The sequence below is a fragment of the Muscardinus avellanarius genome (assembly GCF_963383645.1).
Source record: "Muscardinus avellanarius genome assembly, chromosome: 6".
Taxonomy (NCBI): domain Eukaryota; kingdom Metazoa; phylum Chordata; class Mammalia; order Rodentia; family Gliridae; genus Muscardinus; species Muscardinus avellanarius.
The window spans coordinates 99,233,282-99,252,616 of record NC_137791.1 but is presented as its reverse complement, the minus strand read 5'-3'; the positions used below and the strand labels follow the sequence as shown (position 1 = coordinate 99,252,616).

The following is a 19,335-nucleotide window of genomic DNA, read 5'->3' as shown; positions in this document are numbered from 1 at the left end:
ACTGTTTATCTACAAAGATTTCTCAAATATTTAATAAATGAGACAGAACAATCATTATGAAAATATAAACTGCCACTGTAGGCTTTTCGTCTTTCATTTTAAGCATTTCCTATCAACCATGTAATTTCCTGTTCTTTAGGGAGGCTGATAGGTTTTTATCTTTCTAATCTCAACACTGCTGCTTTCTCAGTCTGGCAGAGTAGTCAATACATCGCAGGGTTTCTGAACACACAGTATTCTCTCTGCCGTATCAGCTGTAGAGGTGAAATCTGATGGCGCTGGTATTCATCATTTCCAGTTACTTCAACTGCAGAACCACCTTAAAATACAAACAGGGTGGGCAAAATATTAGGTTATCCCAGAATGATGCTGATAATATGCTAAATAAAACTATGTGCAATCCCTGAAGAAAGGTATGGAGAACTAATAAAGAGCACAGGAACTGACTGCAGTTGCCTGCCAGGATCTGAGGTTTAGATCATGCGACCGTCATACCAAACTCCACCACACACCTTCTCCATCACCACGCATTAAGCCCCATGAAAAGGCAAGCCAGGCCTGAGCTACCAGTTTGGTTACTGGGCATACAAACAAATCATCAAAGTGTTGAAATGTTCAGGCAACTGCAGAGGGTGAAAAGAAGCTGACGTTCATCGTGATTTTAAAATGGTGGGACCAAAGAGATTGACAGCGACTGGGAAGGTGGACCAAAACAACTGAGACCTACTCACTGCGATCATGATTTCTATTTCTTTCTCAAAGAAACTGTTTCTACCATTTAAAAATTATTTTTCTCATTTCTTAAGGAGTAGGAGTGGCTACTCTTACGTAGTCATTGTTTTGTAAATGTAAAGCTGTTAGACATTCATTAGTTCAATTCTGTCTTGTTGTAATAACAAGTCATACTTCATATCCTGTACTTAGAAGATTATACAAGCAATCTTCTATCACTTGTCCAGTTAAAGAAGATACTTCTTTTTTCCAGGATTGCAACTAATTTTTAACCATAATAATGTTTCAAAATAATTTCATGATCCCAAGGTAAGAACTTTTTTTGACCATTAATGAGCATTGAAGCAAAACAAATTCAACTATTAGAATAGCATTAATTTTTCAAAATACTTGATGTTATGCTTAAAAGTAAGTACTTAAACATTACAAGTCATAATGAATTCAATATCTAAATCTAGAGATCAGAACACATAAAAAGCATTTTCTGTGCTGACACAAAATATCAGGGGAAAGAGAAACATTTACCATAAGTTTTCTTTTATTGCTCAAAGGGTATTCAATCAAAACTTAAAACATTTAAACTATATGACTAAATTAAAACAAGCACCTTGTTAGCTGCTTCCAAAGAATTTATTAGATTCTGCAGTTCTTCTTTACTCATTTCAATAGAATATGGCTTTACTTCACCATTTTCTTTTATATCTAGATGAAGGTTTAAAAGTGGCATTTGTAAAGTAGCAATCTTGTCACTAGAAAGTGCGAGCTGTTTAAAATTAAGAAAACAGTAATTAATAAATAGTAAGAGACTACATTACATATGAATCAGATTTCAGTAACAGTATATTTTTAAAAAGAAATATATTAGGCCGGGTGTGGTGGCGCACGCTTGTAATCCCCGCACTTCGGAAGTGAAGAAAGGAGGATCACGCAGGTTCGAAGCCAGCCTTGCTGGCTTAAGAGACCCTGTTTCCAAATAAATATATAATATAGGTCTGGGAGTGTAGCCTAGAGAAGGGTTCTATCCCCAGTGCCACCAGAAAGAAAGAAAGAAAGAAAGAAAGAAAGAAAGAAAGAAAGAAAGAAAGAAAGAAAGAAAGAGAGAAAGAAAGAAAGAAAATATATTGATCCCATGTTGAAACAACATACATTTGAAGGATACAAAAAAAGTAAAATAAATAAAAGGAGGTAGGTAAAGAAAAAGGACAGTCAGCTAGCAGTTTTGTGACAGAAGCAAATATCTAGATACAAGTTCATATAGTTAAACATAGCACTCTTTTTTTCTTTTATTTTTTCCCGAACCATAATTCCATAATTTTTTTTTCCCGATACTGGAGATGAAACCCAGAGGCATTGTACCTATGAGCTGTACCACCAGTCCTATTTTTTTGTTTTTTTTTTAAACAGGGTCTCACTGAGTTGTGCAGGATCTCGCTAAGTAGCTGAGGCTGTCCAGGAACCGAGTTCCTCCCATTTCTGCCTCCCGAATGCTGGGATTCCAAGCGTGTGCCACCACACCCAGCCCATAATTTTTTGTAATCATAAAAATGTTGGGAAGTACTTGAATGAATCCAATGCACCAAAACTGAGAATTCTTAAAGGTTAGATACTAAAAAAAGAATTCATGTATAAAGATAAATAAGATTAAAATACTGATTCTCAATCAGAAATTAATTCATCATCAGTTAACTAATAAATTATTGATAAGTGTTATCAAAATGCCATCTCCAATTAGCGCCCCTCAACATGCTTACAGTGCTACCTTTTTTCTATCCCCAAGGGTCTAAGTCCTACAGAAACTGGAAGGGTCATATATGGTATTTCTGATACTAATACATTTTGAAACAAACTCCCCTATTTTCTCATGCAAAAATAGAACGCATGATAGCTGAGACTTGGAACCATCACCTTCTGGTTGTCCATCTTATGAAGAATTTTCCTCAATACTCCAACAATTTGCTTCTCAGCCTATGCTTTAATACCACCAAGGATGAGGGGTGAGCTACCTCCAGTTGGGGTTAAAATCCTTTCCAGATACTCAAGAGTATCTTCCCTAGGTTAAATTACAGCCTATCTTACTGAAAACAATATGCCTTAAACTCTCATATGGAGCCACTGAACCTACATCTATTCCGTCATTGATAAGACTTTTATTTTTACAAAGTTTTATCTTTTCTAGTTACATGGTCTTCTGTGTTTAAAAGTAATTTTAAATTCCTGGTCCTTTCTGAATGGGCACATCTCTTAAGTGTGGCAGCCATAACTAAAAATATTATTATACTAAGCCAGGCGTGGCAGCGCATGCTTGTAATCCCCGCGCTTGGGAGGCGGAGACAGGAGGATCGCACAGGTTCAAAGTCAGCCGCGCTGGCTTAAGAGACCCTGTTTTCAAATAAAAATATAAAATAGGTCTGGGAGTGTAGCTTGGAGGTAGAAGGGCTTCCAGGAACCCCAGTACCACCAAAGGAAAAAAAAAAAAAAAAAAAAAAAAATATATATATATATATATATATATATATATATATATGTAATGCTAAAAATACTTAATAGTTGAATACTAAATCTACTAGAACTTTCCTTTGTTTGAAGTGCTGCATTTCTGGCCATAAAACATAAAACTGAATCAATATATGTATGGGGAGAGGCCCAAAAGGAAACATGTAAGTGCCGTGAGCATCAATGTTTCTAGCACTCTGAACCTCACTATGATGTATAATTACAATGCACCAACAAATTTTTTTAAAAACCTGAATCAATATCAATTAAGCTACGCTGTAGTAAAGCAACTAAATATTCCTTATGCATGTTATTATAGCCTCTCTTCCCTATGTTTTATACTTAATAAAAACATAAATACTTAAGTAAAACCCTCTACTTAGGTCATTACTGACTTGCTTTGCTTCATTTGGTCCATCAGTGTAATAAGATGGAAAATAATCTTAAACCTTGATGATATCATATATTTACTACATCTCTAGTTTTGTGTCACTTTCAAATTTGATTAATGTACTATTCATAAAATTATTAAAGAACACTAGCACCACAAAGGCTTTCTTCTTGGCTAACATAAACTCATTTTTCTTTGTGTGGTTATTTGCCTAATTATTCACCCATTTAAATGTGTTATTTTCCCAACTTGTTCTCCATTTAGTCCATAAAGACAAATGAGGCACTTTATCCAGAGTTCCAGAGTCATGATAAAATCAATAAACAATGCATTTGTTTTCTAACCTGATGCGCTAGGTACTTTTTAAGGAACAGAAAGTGGGTCAGAAATGGCTCTGTGTCAACTCTGCTGACTGTGACTCTCTTTTCAAAATGTTTTTAAAATTGCTGCTTTAATAATACATTTTAGATTTTCCTCACAAAGGTAGAATCATACTTACCAATCTTGAGAAAGCTATAACATCTAGAAAGTGATACATGTTGAATATATACTCTGTCATCATTTATGATTCACAGGTCTTAATAATTTATAGTTCTAAGTTTATTGTTAATGCAGTGTTACAAGGTTTGGATATTTGTAGTACTGTTATGCTCAAGCTAATGCCAAAAAATATGACTTAAAATATCTTTTATATTTCCTTTGAATAGTGTATTTTCAAAATAGCAGAAATTTTAGATATATATGAAAGAATAAGTATTTCTCTACATCCAAGAAATGAAATAAAAACATGTCTCATAAATAAATATATTCTCACCTTTAACTGCCAATCAAAATCCTGCAGCTGTGCAGAGGAAATATCAACTATTTCTCCTAAGAGAACCTGCTGTATTTCATCTTTCCTACTTTTCAAGCATTTCATGATAGTTTCTTGATGAAATGAATCCAATTGATTCAACTGCTGAAGTGTCTGTGGAAATCAAAATACATGGTTAGAAAACAAATGAAGAGGTGTTTCTGATGAAAATGTAAAAACATGCCGGGCATGGTGGCACACGCTTGTAATCCCCATGCTTGGGAGGCGGAGACAGGAGGATCATGCAGGTTCAAAGCCAGCCGCGCTGGCATAAGAGACCCTGTTTCCAAATAAAAAAAAAATCTAAAATAGGTCTGGGAGTGTAGCCCGGAGATAGAAGGGCTTCCAGGAACCCCAGTGCCACCAAAAAAGAAAAAAAAAAACCAAACAAACAAAAAAGTAAAAACACAGTTTTACTCTCTTTTCACACACCTTTTAGGATAACATTAAAAGATACTTCTATAACTAAGTAAATAACAGAGGATGAATAACCGGTAAACTGGTTCTAACAAATTCCTGTAGGACAGAAAGTACTGATGCTGCTGCAGGGAAGTCACCTGGAAAGCATGAATGCCATGGGCTAACTTAACATCTCAAAGGACATGGCCCTGAGGACAAGAAGTACAGGAGAGAGAAAGATGGCAAAAGGGCCATTTGACAGAAAGATTAGACAATCAAAAATCTGCGTACACCAAAGAGCACAGCTTCAAAATAGGTAGTGCATCAAAATCTGGCTGTTCTGTAAAAAGAAATGGATAAACTCTCGTAACTGATAGAATCACAAAAAAGTGTAGTAACGATATAGAATTGGAAATCCATTATCTTTCTACTTAACCTAATTGACACAAGGAACATCATACCTATCAATTGTAGAGGATGCAGGATTTTCTAATGCATACGCAAGATTCGCCAAAATATACAATATGCTGAGCCAATTAACAAAGCACAAAGGACTGATTATAGTGTTTACGATTCCTACTGTGTAGTTACCTCAAAACTGATGAGAAAAAGTAACAGTTCCAAATATATGAAAATTTGGCAACATACAATATACAAAACAAGGGCATCACCTTGAAGAAAGGGGTGGAGAACAAGAGTATTTAGGTTATCTCTGTAAAGATATATATATATATATTTTTTTTTTCTTTTTTTGTGATTCTGGGGATTGAACCCAGGGGCATTCTACCTCCAAGCTACTCCTCACCCCTATTTTTTTTCTTTATTTTTGAAATAGTGTCTCATTAAGTAGCTAAGGCTGGCCATGAACCTGCAATCCTACCATCTAAGCCTCCCAAGAGCTGGGATTTTAAGCATCCACTACCACACCTGGCTGTTAATGATATATTTCTAAAACAAACACACAAACCCAAAACACATAAAGTAAAATGCTAACAGATGTTTAATTATGTTATGAGAAATGTAAGTATTGATTACATCACTTTCTGTTTTATTCTACATGCTTTAAATGTTTCACAACTAAAAGAATAAAACAAACACAAACAAGAAGGGCAAAACCCCAGAAATTCCACAATCAGATTTTCCACTTGCAATTCTGAGGTTTTTCTGTTGTTACATATAGTGCTTACTGATGATGGCCTTTGTACTATATAGTGCTTTAAAGGCCAACTTGAAAAAATTGGGCATTATTTATTATTAGGTATAGAAATTTAGAGTGACATTACCTCTTCATCAGATAAATTTTGACCAACTACAGCTTTGAAAAATTTGGTAACATCTTCCAGAACATGCATCCATTCTGCTGAATCCCAAACACTGTGATAATCCTGGTGGAGAGGATAGGCTCGGCCACAAAAGCCATCAATTATTTTGTGAAGAAGCTAGAGAGAAAAAAGGAAATAAATGTACTTATAAGGAGCATTATAAAAAACAATTAACCTTCCTTGTGGCAAACATTGGCAGAAGTCTCTATTATCTGCAAGAGTAGCAGAGATTGAAATATAACGTTAAGATTATTCGTATAAAAATCCCACTTTCCATTATCATGTCCACCTTCAGAGGCTAAAATAATTTCAAAGATACACTGCTGTTTTACCAACATTCCTGAAGGGAAGATAGGAAGTACAGAAGTTTCACCTCAGGATCCTTAGCACCATGTTTATACCGATGACCAAAGGGCATGACTTTCCCATCAAAGCCTTTGACTATAATTCTATAACCTTCATTTTGCTTTGCCTCCGTTTCTACAGCATTCATATTAACTTCTTTGGCTCTACTCCAAGAAAGCTCAGTAAAATTCTACAGTTCTTTTCCTTTTCTGTATTCCTTTCTCTACCCTACTTAAACACCAACAAGGGGGATTTTAACATATATATAGCTGAACACATAGATGAAGACTGGATTGTGGAACAAAACTAGGAAGTTCAAATTCTACTTGCACAATTTACTAGTCTTATTTAAATGTTCTGTCTCTACTTCCTTAAGTGTAAAATTGCAAGAAGTTGTCCTATGGTATGAATTTCATAATACATACAAATTTCCTAGCACATACGTGGCATGCACACAGTGTTTAAACACTGCTAACCTTTGCTATCATTCATATTTTCACCACTACTACTCAAGCCTCAATATATATTGAGTACCTATGATGCCAGAACTATTTTAGGCAAAGATTTATATATCTTTCTCAGGAGACACTTATACCTTAGGAAAGTTTTATCTGAACCCAAATAATTTGGAAATAACATTTAAATGGCAAGTCTTCCAACTCTTTCCCTCCTAGGTGGTATCCCTATCCATTTGAAGAACTCTTTCTCTATAACACCATTCATATGGCACCAGACATGAGTAGCTGGTGACTTCCACATGGTGGTTACGGCATGATAAAAGAGAACGTTTGGGAACCATAAATCTACTAACACACCCAATTTAAAATTCATTCAAATTTTTCTACATAACTTCATCTTATCCCATACTGCCAATGCTTAAGCAAATCCTAGAATTCCAAACAAAAACAAAATAAAGGTACTACATTGGGGGGACTCTTTTCTATTCATTCACAAATATGTAATAAAGTTTGCCACCATCCTCAGCATCTAAGCAAGGCCCTCCACAATTTAGTGAGATCTTGTTTCAAAATAAAAAATTAAATAAGGCTGGGGGTATAGCTCAGAGGCAAAAGCCTCAGGGTTCAATCCCCCAAATAAAAAAAAAAAGTAACATATATTTCTTATTAAATAAAATCATAGAAATACAAAGAAAACTTATAATGGCTACCATTTATGAACCCCTAACTAGGTACCAAGCATTATCCTGATCCTTACTACAACCCTATGAGCTAAGGATTATGATTATTCCCATTTATTCCTCAGATGTGGAAACTGAAAATAAACAAGGCCCTACCATAGCAGAGCTTTCATCTATTAGAAAAAGGCAGACATATTGATAAATCAATGCAGTCTAGAATGAGAGGACCTATAATAGAAGTTTATAAGAGGTGCAAAGAAACACAGAAAGGAAGCAAGGTAAAGGGTGAGTACCTGGCTAGGCAAATACAAGAGCTCAAGAAAGACAATTCCAGTTCCAAGCCACATAGGAGGAAACTGGGGGTGGAGGGGGGCGCTTAAACTGGGGATAGTCAACAAACTGGAAGGTAAGGGAAGTTGACAAGAATGGTGAATTAGAAGGTTGGAGCCAAATCCTATGGGTCCCTGTACAAAATGCAAAGGAGCCTACACCTTAACTCAGGCTCAACATTCAATGAGGCCTATTCACATATTTGCATTAATTTCCATCAATGTGACAATAGGTAGGGAGCTATAAGGTAAGAAAAAGAGAGGAGACCTGGCCCAACCCCCACCCTTCTTCATCCTCCCCCACCACCATCTTGAGTTTATGAGCAAGAGATAATGGGAACCTAAGTTATTGAGAACACTCAATACGGAGGCAGTAAGGAAAGAAAATAAGTGTGAAAAGAAGACCCAAGAACAAAGCGCAGAATTTAGTACTCAGTGACTGAGGTCCTGCCACCAAGGGAAAAACGAGGCTGTGAGAGGGAGCAGTTCGCAGTCCAGAGGAAAGAAGAAAAGCTCAGCCAAGGACACAGTGAATTTGAAGAAACTGTGGCAGAAGCCTGATGCTCAAGGAAGAGATTCTTGGCTGGACCCAGAGTTGAGGCCTCTTCAACATCTATGGTACTAATGCTACTGGGCCATATCCAAGAGTGGCTAGAAGGAAAGCAGGAGCCGCACCCCAGGAGACTCAGCACACCAATGCACAGATTTCAGCTCTACTGTTTCTTGGTAGACCCTTTGGGCAAGTTACCCAAACCTTCAGTTGACATTTCAGTCTCCACTTTGTAAAGTTAGCAAGACGGGTTAAGGTTCATTTTCTTGACCCTGGCAGTAGGGAAGTTAAATCCCTTAGGTTTCCTCTACATTTTTCTCACTGTAAAGGAGCAGGGGGGAAAAGGAAATACAAAATTGGAATCTCCCCCAGTGAACAGGTTGGTGTCTTCTTACCTCATCCCTCCAGGGCTCTGGACCTATGAGAGACTTGCATGAAAAAACGGGAGGAATGAATGAAGATCACAGCCAGGCTCCTCCCCAGTCTGGAGGTGTCGGGTTACATAGCCCCTGGAGTTCTTACAAAGTCAGTGCCCCATTATCTGACTCCCTTGGCAGCATGTACCAAGTTTTTTGTTTGGGGTTTTGTTTGTGTTTTGCCTTTTCTTTCTTCTGTCGCCCCCAAGGAAGCAGGGTCAACTCTGGTCCAGGTTCCCAGGAATCCCCCAGTCCTGCGCCAGGTGCCTGGGGTGGGTTTGGGAGGTATGTTTATAAATGAATGACACGTAAAAGAGGAACCTGCAAGCCACCGACTCAGCCATTCACTTTTCAAAACTGGGAGGCCACTCTGGGTCCCTGCCCAGGGTGCTCGAGCCCGGACGCTGGGAGCCGGTGGGCCGCCCACAGGTTAGAGCCGGCGGCCCTGGACATCCGCACGCAAAGGCCCTGGGGCAGCTACTCCCAGCTGGGACGCCACATCGGCCTCCCGGAGTTCCCAGAAGAAGCAGAGGGGTGGCCACCCAAAATCCCGCCCCTTCCCCCGTCCCTGGGAGCCCGCGCAGGCGCCGGGTCACACACGGTCGGGCCTGCACCCCGCTCACCTTCGCGCCCTGCTCTGGGGGCAGCTTCTGCAGCCGCCACAAGGGCGTCCCCTCCTCCGGCTCCATCCCGGTGCAAAGCCCGGCCGGATCACGTGACGAGGCCGCTGCCGCCCACGTGACTCCTCTCGGCGTGGGCGGGTCTGGCGCGGGGAGCGGGAGTCCTGTGCGCCTGCGCAGATTCACTGCCAGGCTTTGCCCTGTAATTCAGGGAAATTCTTCAGGTTCCTGAAAGGTTGCTTATTAAACCCTCTTGCACTTATTTTGAAAGCTGCTTTAGAAATCTCTCAACGCAGCTTGCGACTTTGTTCAGAGTTCTACTAAACTTTCCCTTCGTTCTTTGGAAAACTAATGTGGGTAACCAAACATTGTATTTTTGTGAGCCCATGACCATTTTATTGTCCCAGAGTTTGGACATGTCTCCTATTAAAGTATACTGATTTGGAAGGTAAATAATGAATAAATTAATGAGAAGGAGCAAGACAGATAAGTAGATTTTACATATATTATAGGTTAAAATATATATAACAGATTATAACAGATTATAATCTATGTAACAGATTTGTTTATGTTTATAATTTATAGATAAGTTTGATACAGATTATGAACAAGGTCTTTTATATAGATTATTCTAAGAAAGAGAGAGTTTTTCATCCTCATTTGCAGACACAAATGTGATCCCAGAGAGCCTGAGTGTTGTGAGATGGCGCAAATAAAATATAATGAAATGCCAGCTCAATGTGAAACTTCGGATAAACAAAGAATATTTTTAGTATACTCTTAATATTAATTGGAATATAAATTAAGAAGTTATCCATTGTTTATCTGAAATTCAAATTTAACTGAGTGTCCTGTATTTTATCTGAGCAGAAAAAGTACTAACCCAAACTAAGTAAAAGGGAAAGTCTGAAATTAAACAAAAATTAGTCCTGACTCTAGAGCTACTTTCCTATTGGTAACAAACCTAAAGCCCAAAAGGCCTGTCTGCTTGTTCATTGTTACAGCTATTAATTTGATCAAGAGCTAGAAATTCAGTGATAACACAGCCTATGCCATACAAAATCACATAATAACCAACAAACAGGACTCAGAATTGCAATCTAATCTATGAATTTAATAATAAAAGTGATGCAGAGTGTTGAAACCTATCATGGAAGAGGAAGTAATTATTCAATCTGCTGGTTATCCAGACAAAAATGCTTATGGGTAGCATCCTTCAAGGCTGTGCCTAGATTAGAGGTGAAGACAAGTTCTTCCCCTTTTGAATTTTCATTTCACACGTAAAATATGTACCACTTTCCAGATCTTAATATAGATCAGTATTTACATTTCATTGCCCCAGCTGAAATCTAATTGTCTTAAGACATTTTGTCCCCAGGCAAGAGTTAACATGAGTAGAAATCTAGAAAACTACTTAAGTCTGTTGGTAAATCTTTTGATGGGTAAAGTTTAAGAAAAAAACTAAATTTTATATATTGTAGTAATTGAGACAAAATATTTACAAAGCCTGTAGCATATGCCCAAACATTCATGTGTTAGTCCTTGCTACAACCTTGAGCGGTAGGTATTAGCCCCATTTTAAAAAGGAGGATATGAGTGTAGTGAAGTTAATATAAGTACCTCGTCCGAGATCGCAAAGTCACTGGTTTGTGTCCAGAAGTTGTGGTCTCAGTCTGCACGCCTCACTGCCCCCGCTGAGAAAAGGCAGGCAGTATGGCCTGATGAGGCTCTCCAAGGCCACGTAACAGGGACTTAGGCAAAATGGCACACCAGTCAAGGCAGAAGGACCACATAAAATTAGGTCCCGTCTCCTTCTTAAGGAACAATGGGTACCAAGAATTTTTTTTTTATCTTTGGAAGGTGGATGTAACAGAATTTAACTATTACAAATATAGCTTCTAAATTAATGTACAGATTGACAGAAAGAGGAGAGAGTGTGCGCAAACAATTGCCTTTTGATTGGTAAGAACATTTTTAATTTTATCTAATTCAAGCAAATTTTAAGTCGTATGTTTGTTCCTTCTCTTCCCATCTCTACTTGGTGTATTCTGGTCCCCATCTCCCAAATCTCATTTGTAGTAATGGCTAAAATCATGGACTCTAGAGCTAGAGTTCAAGCCCCAGCTCTATAAATTATTATCTATGTAATACTGAGTGAGCGAGTTCACCTCTCTTGTGTCTCTGGTTCCTCATCTGTAATTACTTATAATGTCTGCATACAGTTTATGGGGCTGTTGTAAATTCGTATATGTAAAGTTTGAAAACGTTATTAGATTCCTTTCTAAGTAGCCTTCTTTCCCCTGTTAAGGTTAGCAGCTCCCGGAAATCCTGTGTCTCCTTATTTACCCCTCTAGATAGAGGGTTGGAAAGTCTCTGCCTTGGGAATGTGATTTGCCTCTCTGATCCATCCAGCCTACTACATAATTCTATACAGACTGTGTAGGTCAGTGATCACAGTTGTGAGACATGCAGAAGATCCCAGGTGGCCCTCACTAGTGAGCTTGCTGAGCTGAAACTGGACCTCAGCATTGCTGCTTAGAAAGGGTTGACTTGGTGCTTCTTTCTCAGGTTATTTCATTGGGATTTTGTTGTTTTGAGACAAGAAGGAGTTTTGTGCACCACGATTTGGGAGATTCTTTCATTCACTTATTCTCTGACAATAATTGATTGAATTCTGGTAGCTCAGGGAATATAGGTAGTGGGCAGCAACAGTCTCTAGCCTCAGACAAGGAGGGGCGCTAATTAGTTAAAGAGTAAGTAATCGAGATAATGCCATCTCTTGACAAGTCTCTTCGAGAAAATGAAATAGTAATATAATACAGAGAAATTGTAGAAATATACTTTAGATTGGACAGGAAGCATCTTGCTAAGAAGTGGCACTTATGCTAAGGTTCAAATGATGAGAAAGTGAGTTGAAGGCAAACAAGAGCTGGTGGCAGAAAGCAGAGGCCCTGCAGCAGGAGAAAGCTTTTCTTATTTCAGGTGATGGAAGGACTGTGTCCTGTGTGGCTGGACTCCAGAGAGGAAGGCAAGGTCAGTAGAGAGGATGTCAGAGGCAAAGGCAGGGGTTTTAATTAGCAAATCGACGTGATCTGGTTTGCTTGTATGTGTTTGTTTATGCATTCATTCATTCATCCTTTCATTCATTCATTTTGTGGTGCTAGAGATTGAAACCAGGGACATTCTACCTCCAAGCCTGTTTTATTTTTTGTTTTGAAACAGGGTCTCACTAGGTTGCTGAGAGCCTTGCTGCATTGCTGAGGAGGCCCTCAAACCTGGGATCCTCCTATCTCAGCCTCCCAAGTACTGGGATTACAGGAGTTCACCACCACACACACAGGCTTGTTTGCATTTTTAAATGGTTGTACTCTGGAAAAAGAGATAAACTGTGAAAGCCAGATCTCAGGAGGCAAGAACAAAATCAGGGAAACAAACTGAAGGTTATTCCATACTAAATCTAAAATGAAGGTTGAAGTTAATATCATCTAGTTTGTATCCCAGCCTATAAAATTCCAGAGGCTTATTGATGGGTAGTGTCAGTGAGAACCAGATATAACTAGAATGATCCAATATATACTTTGGAGCTAAGGTCTATCTAACTCGATGGCAGATTGGATGCTTGTGGGAGAGAAAATGTATAGAAATAAAATGCAAACTGTGAGATATAGTAATGCACTTCTCTTCCAAGGCAGCCAAGATTTTAGGCTATCAGATTAAGGTTGGACCATAAACTATAGGTTCTGTGTTGATGAAAGGCTGTTGTAAATACAGTGCTGTATTGGTTAAGTGTACAGGCTCTGGAGTCGGAAACACCAAGGTTCTAATTATATCCCTGTCACTTACCAGCCCCATGACTTTAGGAAATCTGGGAAAATTCTCTATATCTGAGTTCCCTCTACTGATGATAGAGATATAACTGCCCCTTACCCAACCAAGTTGTTGTGAAGCTCAAATAGAATAATCCCTATAACGTGGTGAGCATAGCACCTAGAATGTACTTTTCCCACAGTGAAGGTTAAATGTTATTTTGAGCAGTAAAGAAGTAGTATTAGTATACTAACATGCCAACACAGAGCCCTGGGACAAAGTGGGACAAACACACACACACACACACACACACACACACACACACACACACACACCATGCCATGGCTTCAAAGCAGACATGAACAGCAGACAGGTAGGTCTGGTGAAGGGCCTTGATAAGAAAAGACAAAGAAAGGCCGGGCGTGGTGGTGCACACTTGTAATCCCTGCGCTTGGGAGACGCAGACTGCACAGGTTCAAAGCCAGCCTCAGCTACTCAGTGAGGATTTCAGCAACTTAGTGAGACCTTGTTTCCAAATAAAATATAAAAATGGTCTTGGAGTATAGCCCGGAGGTAGAAAGCCTCTGGGTTCCACCCCCAGTACCACCCAAAAAAAAAAAAAAAAAAAAGATAAAGAAAGAAATGGAGGTTATTCATCCTGATAACATCCTGAAAAAAAGGGCTGACTATGTGTCCTAGCTTCTCTTGAATTTGGGGTGGCCAGTACCCAAATGCTGTCCATTGAGACAGAAGAAGAAGTCTAACACAGCACTTCAGGCACTTTTTACTTAAGGAGGAACTCAAGTAAGCCATCTGCCTTCATTTTTGTTTCTGCCCCCTTATACTTTCTAGAACTCAGATGATACCATTTTGGGCCAGGAGGGCATGGGCCAAGTACATAAGGGCTAACAGGACAGTCAAGGTGCCTGACATTACTGAACTCATGGCTGATGCCATTTTAGCCTAGAACTAGCTACATAGACATTTAGGTGATATATTAAACCTCCCCTCTCATTTAAGCCTCTTTTATGATGGGCCTCCTGGCCCTGTCATTCATCTTAATCCTAACACAGACATTACAGTTAATGTGGCTCCATTTGCTTTCACAGACTGGTAAGTCCTGTCATCTGGGTTAGACTTACAATCTCAATGGCAAAGGTTAAAAAGCAAAATTACAAAATACTAGTACAAATTTGAAAAAATATGATTCCCACCTACTGCTATTGGCAACACCTATTAGTAAAATTTTCTGGAGGGAAGCTGGGCATGATGTCGCACACTTGTAATCCCAGTACTTTGGAGGCTGAGACTTGAAGATAGCAGGTTTGTAGCCAAGCTCAGCTACTTAGTGAGGTCCTCTGCAACTTAGTGAGATGAGAGCCTGTGTCAAAATAATCAAACTAGGGCTGGGGGTGTGACTGAGAAGTAGAATTCCCCTGGGTTCAATCCCCAGTACTGCAAAAATATCTGCATATATAAAGTATTCAAAATGCATGTAGTCTTTGACCCAAAAATTTCAGTTCTAGGAATATGTAAGAATGAAATATTTCATCCTAAAAATAATCATGCAGTGTTTATAATAACAAATAACTAGTAATAAATTATTGGCTTAATAGATTGTAATAAACATAAAATAAAGTCACCACAAAGTGACTGTGTATAATAATGATAGAATGAAAATTTGCTCTCTATAAATATGGGGGAGTTAGGTTTCAAATCTCTTTGTGCTGAATGATCCATGATGTAAGTTGTATGCATATGCATAGTGTAAATTTCTGGATATAGGAACACATAAAATTTTTTCACAAAATGATTTTCATTTTGAGGGATATAAATCATTTTAATCTTGGTTTTTCTGGATTTTATATTCAAATTTTTATTGAAAATGTCTTAAATTTTCTAAGATAGCTATGCTAAATTATAACTGCATTGATTCCCTTTCATTTCTGCTTTGAAATCAGCCATATCTCACCTGAACAGGTCTCCTTCCTCTAGCTTCTTGATAAGTGCCACCAGTTACAACCAGTTCTACTGATAATAATATATTTCCCAACCTATTGCCTAGGTCTGCGTGCTCATTTGCAACGGAATCTGCCTTCCATGTTACTATAGGTGTTGCATAGTATGAATCCCTAATTTTTCAATCTTCTAACACCTAATAGGCCAACATCTTTTAGATGTTATTATAGGAGCCTCCTACTCCTTGAATTAATTTCTGTATTAGAGCAGGTTAATTATTTTAATAAAATAATATAAAAATTAGTAGATTAACATAATATTTATTTATTGCTTACACCACAGTCTAATGCATAGAAGTGTAGATGTTTAGGTGGTTATTCTAGTCTCTAAAATTCAGGGTTCTGTCCATGCAGGCATTGGTTAGGAAAAGAGGTAGCGAGTCAAAGATCATACAGAACAGCTTTCATGTGCCGGACCTAGAAATGCAGAACCCAGAATCAGCTAGAACCTAGTTTCACGACAATACCTAACTATAAGAATTTTCTGAAAATAAAATTTATCTGTGCACTCAGAAAGGGAAAGAAACAAAATTTGATAACATTTAGATATCTTGACTATAATTATGACTTTTTTGCGGTACTGGGGATGGAACCCAAGGGCATTCTACCTCCGAGCTATACCCCCAGCCCTATTTTTTATTCTTTACTTTGAAACAGAGTCTCACTGAGTTGCAAAGGGCCTCACTAAGTAGCTGAACTGCGATCTGCGAACCACAATATTCCTGTCTCAGCCTCCCAAATGCTGGGATTTTACAAACGTGCGCCACCACGCCCTGCTTAATTATGGCTTTTTAAAAGACAACTTGTATAGCCACAGAATGCAATTCTCCTCAGGAATAAAGAACAAAATTTATGACATTCATAGGAAAATGAAAGTTCCTGGAGAACATTATGCCAGTCACAGAAAGTGAAAGGTCATAAATTTATCTAATATTCAGAAGCTAGGGAGTAATTGGGATACCAGAGGGACTCCAGATAATGAAAGAGAAACTTCAGTGGAATTAGTAGGAAAGTGGTCTAGGGGAAGGGGAGGAGGAAGAGTGAGGAACATTGAGGGAACCCCTACCCTCAGCTTCATGTACATATGTAAATATACCAGTGTCACTACTCTGTATGGGGAAGGGGGAGGCTGGGAGGGAGCTGGGGGCTGTATCAGTACTGTGTGCATATGTGTCACTGTCAACGTGATTTACATTATGAGGTGAGACAATAATGCATCCATAAAAGCATATTTTAAAAAGCAAGTGAGATTTCTAATAGAAGACATATCAACTCTGCTAACAGTGTCTCTCATCTTTTCATGAGGATTCATCATGCCAGCTAGCTTGCTGGTATCACCAGCAAACAGAAATTTGGGCTCTAACTTACCATCTTGCACCTATCTCAAATGAGTATTAATTCAGATTTGTATTCATGGGAGGAGCTATGAGATTCGATATCCAATCAACCCCTTTTAGTGAAGCAGTTGGTCAGGTCAGATTAAAATCTATCACTCTCGTGGTTATATTTTAGAGAAGTTAGGGAGGCAAACCCGGATAACTGGCTGTTTAGGTAGAATTCTGGGTTATACTAATTGACAATTATTGCAAGTGTTTTTTGTTCAACATTTTAGGTCCCCAAACTTAATTACATCATTTCATTCTGAAGCGACTGATTAATTTCAATCAAGTGACAGACAGATAAACCAAGACATCTCAGGATAGAAATTGTTTCTTCTTTGGGTGATCTTTCTTGATCCACAGATTTCTTTAGCCAACCAAATTATGGGTCTAAAGAATGTTCAATGAAAATAAGACTAAAGGAAAGAAAATGGAATACACCTCAAATATATTTTCTTTAAAATCTGATGACCTAATGCTCCTTCTTGTTTCATTCCAAGGGTGTTTCTGGTTAAAGAAATAGAAAGCATCCTTTCCTCTTTTTTTTTTTTTTTCTTTTTGCGGATCTGGGGATGGAACCCAGGGGTATTCGAACTCCGAGCTACACCCCCTGCTCTATTTTTTATTCTTTATTTTGAAACAGGGTCTCACTGAGTTGCAGAGGGCCTCACTAAGTAGCTGAGACTGTCCACAAGCTGCAATCCTCCAGTCTCAGCCTCCCGAATGCTGTGATTCCAAGCATGCTCCACCACGCCCAACTAGCATCCTTTCCTCTTGATGACAGAAAAATCCTTTTTTCTTTGACTCTCTTTTTCAGCAAATATCATATCCTTATAATTACATTTTATAAACTTTTTAATTAATTCTATTGGTACATTGTAATTGTATGTGATATATTCATAGTGATACATTCCCATAAGCACATAGCATTATTTGGTCTGTTTTCTTTCCCATATCTTCCTTTCCTCTCCCCTTCTACTTCTCCATGCATAATAGTGAGGTTCTTGTGATACAAACAAGGTAAAAGTGAGGTATAAGGAAGGAAAAAGATCAGATAATATTATGTGCCTTTTTATATAAATTCTCAACCAAGACTTAGAAAATATAGACCTCTTTGTTCTAGGGGATTTCTCTGGGCTTTACTGCTTCCTGTCATTATGAATTAGGTTTTACTAGTTTTTTTTTTTGTTGTTGTTGTTGTTTTTTGTGTGTGTGTGTGGTACTGGGGATGGAACCCAGGGGCCTTCTATCTCTGGGATACACACCCAGACCTGTTTCATATTTTATTTGGAAACAGGGTCTCTTAGCTGGCTTTGAACCTGCGTGATCCTCCTGTCTCAGCCTCCCAAGCATGGGGATTACAAGCATGCGCCACCATGCCCGGCTCTTTACTAGTTAGTGTTAAATGAACAATTTTCTTATGTCACAAAATTTGGGGGTTCTACACTTTAAGAACAGGCAACATTAGTTTAGGTAATTAGAATTTTCACAAATGTTCTAGGAATCAAGAAAAGGTGTTTATTCTTCATTCCCTTGATCTTAAATCAAGGGATCTTAATCCCTTCATACCCTTCAAATTATTTTTTATCTTCTAATCGTGCAGAATATATTTAAGTGTTTCCTTAACATTGATTTTATTGATCAAAAGAACTTATGAATGGCTATTTGGCAAAGATTGAGAAGATATTGAGTTATATCTTGTCTCTATACACCTATGCAGATTTGTTTGGCCATAAAAACAGTTTTTAGAAATCAGTAGGGTAAGCATCTAATTTAGTTCTGGTGAATTAATTTAATAAACTGAAGTCCTTTGTCTTTCTTTTAGAGATTTATATGTAATTAAGAAATGTTAATGCCCTTTCATTTCACTATTTTTACAAAAATGATATTCTTGTAGTCTGAGCACCTGAGATCATCCTTTGAAAGATCTTTAAAATGAATAGATATTATGACTTAAAAGGGTCACTAGAGATAGCCTATAACAGTTATTTCAACATAGCACTAAAGAATGCAATATATTAAGAACTTTGAAATAGCTCTAAGTGCATGCCTGTAATCCCAGTACTTGGGAGGCTGGGACACCTAGTTGGCCTAATTTGAAGTCAGACAGCATCCCCAGGGAATTTTAATTGTTGTTTCACCTGTGTTTCCACAACTATGCTCTGAATATACTTCTATTCTAATCCTTCTCATATTGCAGCTATTTCTGTTCTGCCTCCCCATTGTTCTGAGATGTCCTTGAAATGCAGAGGTCATGCCACATTTATGTCCTTGAAATGCAGGTTCATGGCCAATCCCAGCAACTTAGTGAGGCCCTCCACAACTTAGTGGGACTCTGAATAAAAAAAAAAATGGGCTGGGAGTGTAGATCGGAGGAAGAATGTCCCTGGTTTCAATCCCCAGTACCACACATACAAATAATAATAATAATAAATTGCTTTGTTATAGTGAAATACTTGAGCAAACTGCAGCTTAGGACCCCACATCCTCAGGAGTCACCATTCTCTTAGATGGCATGTTGAGTGCTCTGGTGGTCTTCCTGT

The 19,335-nt window shown here is 38.2% G+C and overlaps 1 protein-coding gene across 1 annotated transcript; it reads right to left on the bottom strand.

Moving 5' to 3' along the window:
* Nucleotides 1-244: 244 nt before the first annotated feature.
* On the bottom strand, nucleotides 245-9,657 carry COMMD8 (COMM domain containing 8; the record flags this gene model as incomplete). The annotated part of the gene is made up of 5 exons (XM_080697929.1): nucleotides 245-319; nucleotides 1,340-1,495; nucleotides 4,431-4,583; nucleotides 6,152-6,307; nucleotides 9,592-9,657. 5 exons carry the CDS (start codon nucleotides 9,655-9,657, stop codon nucleotides 299-301), a joined length of 552 nt encoding a protein of 183 aa, XP_080554055.1. The 3' UTR covers nucleotides 245-298.
* Nucleotides 9,658-19,335: the final 9,678 nt, after the last annotated feature.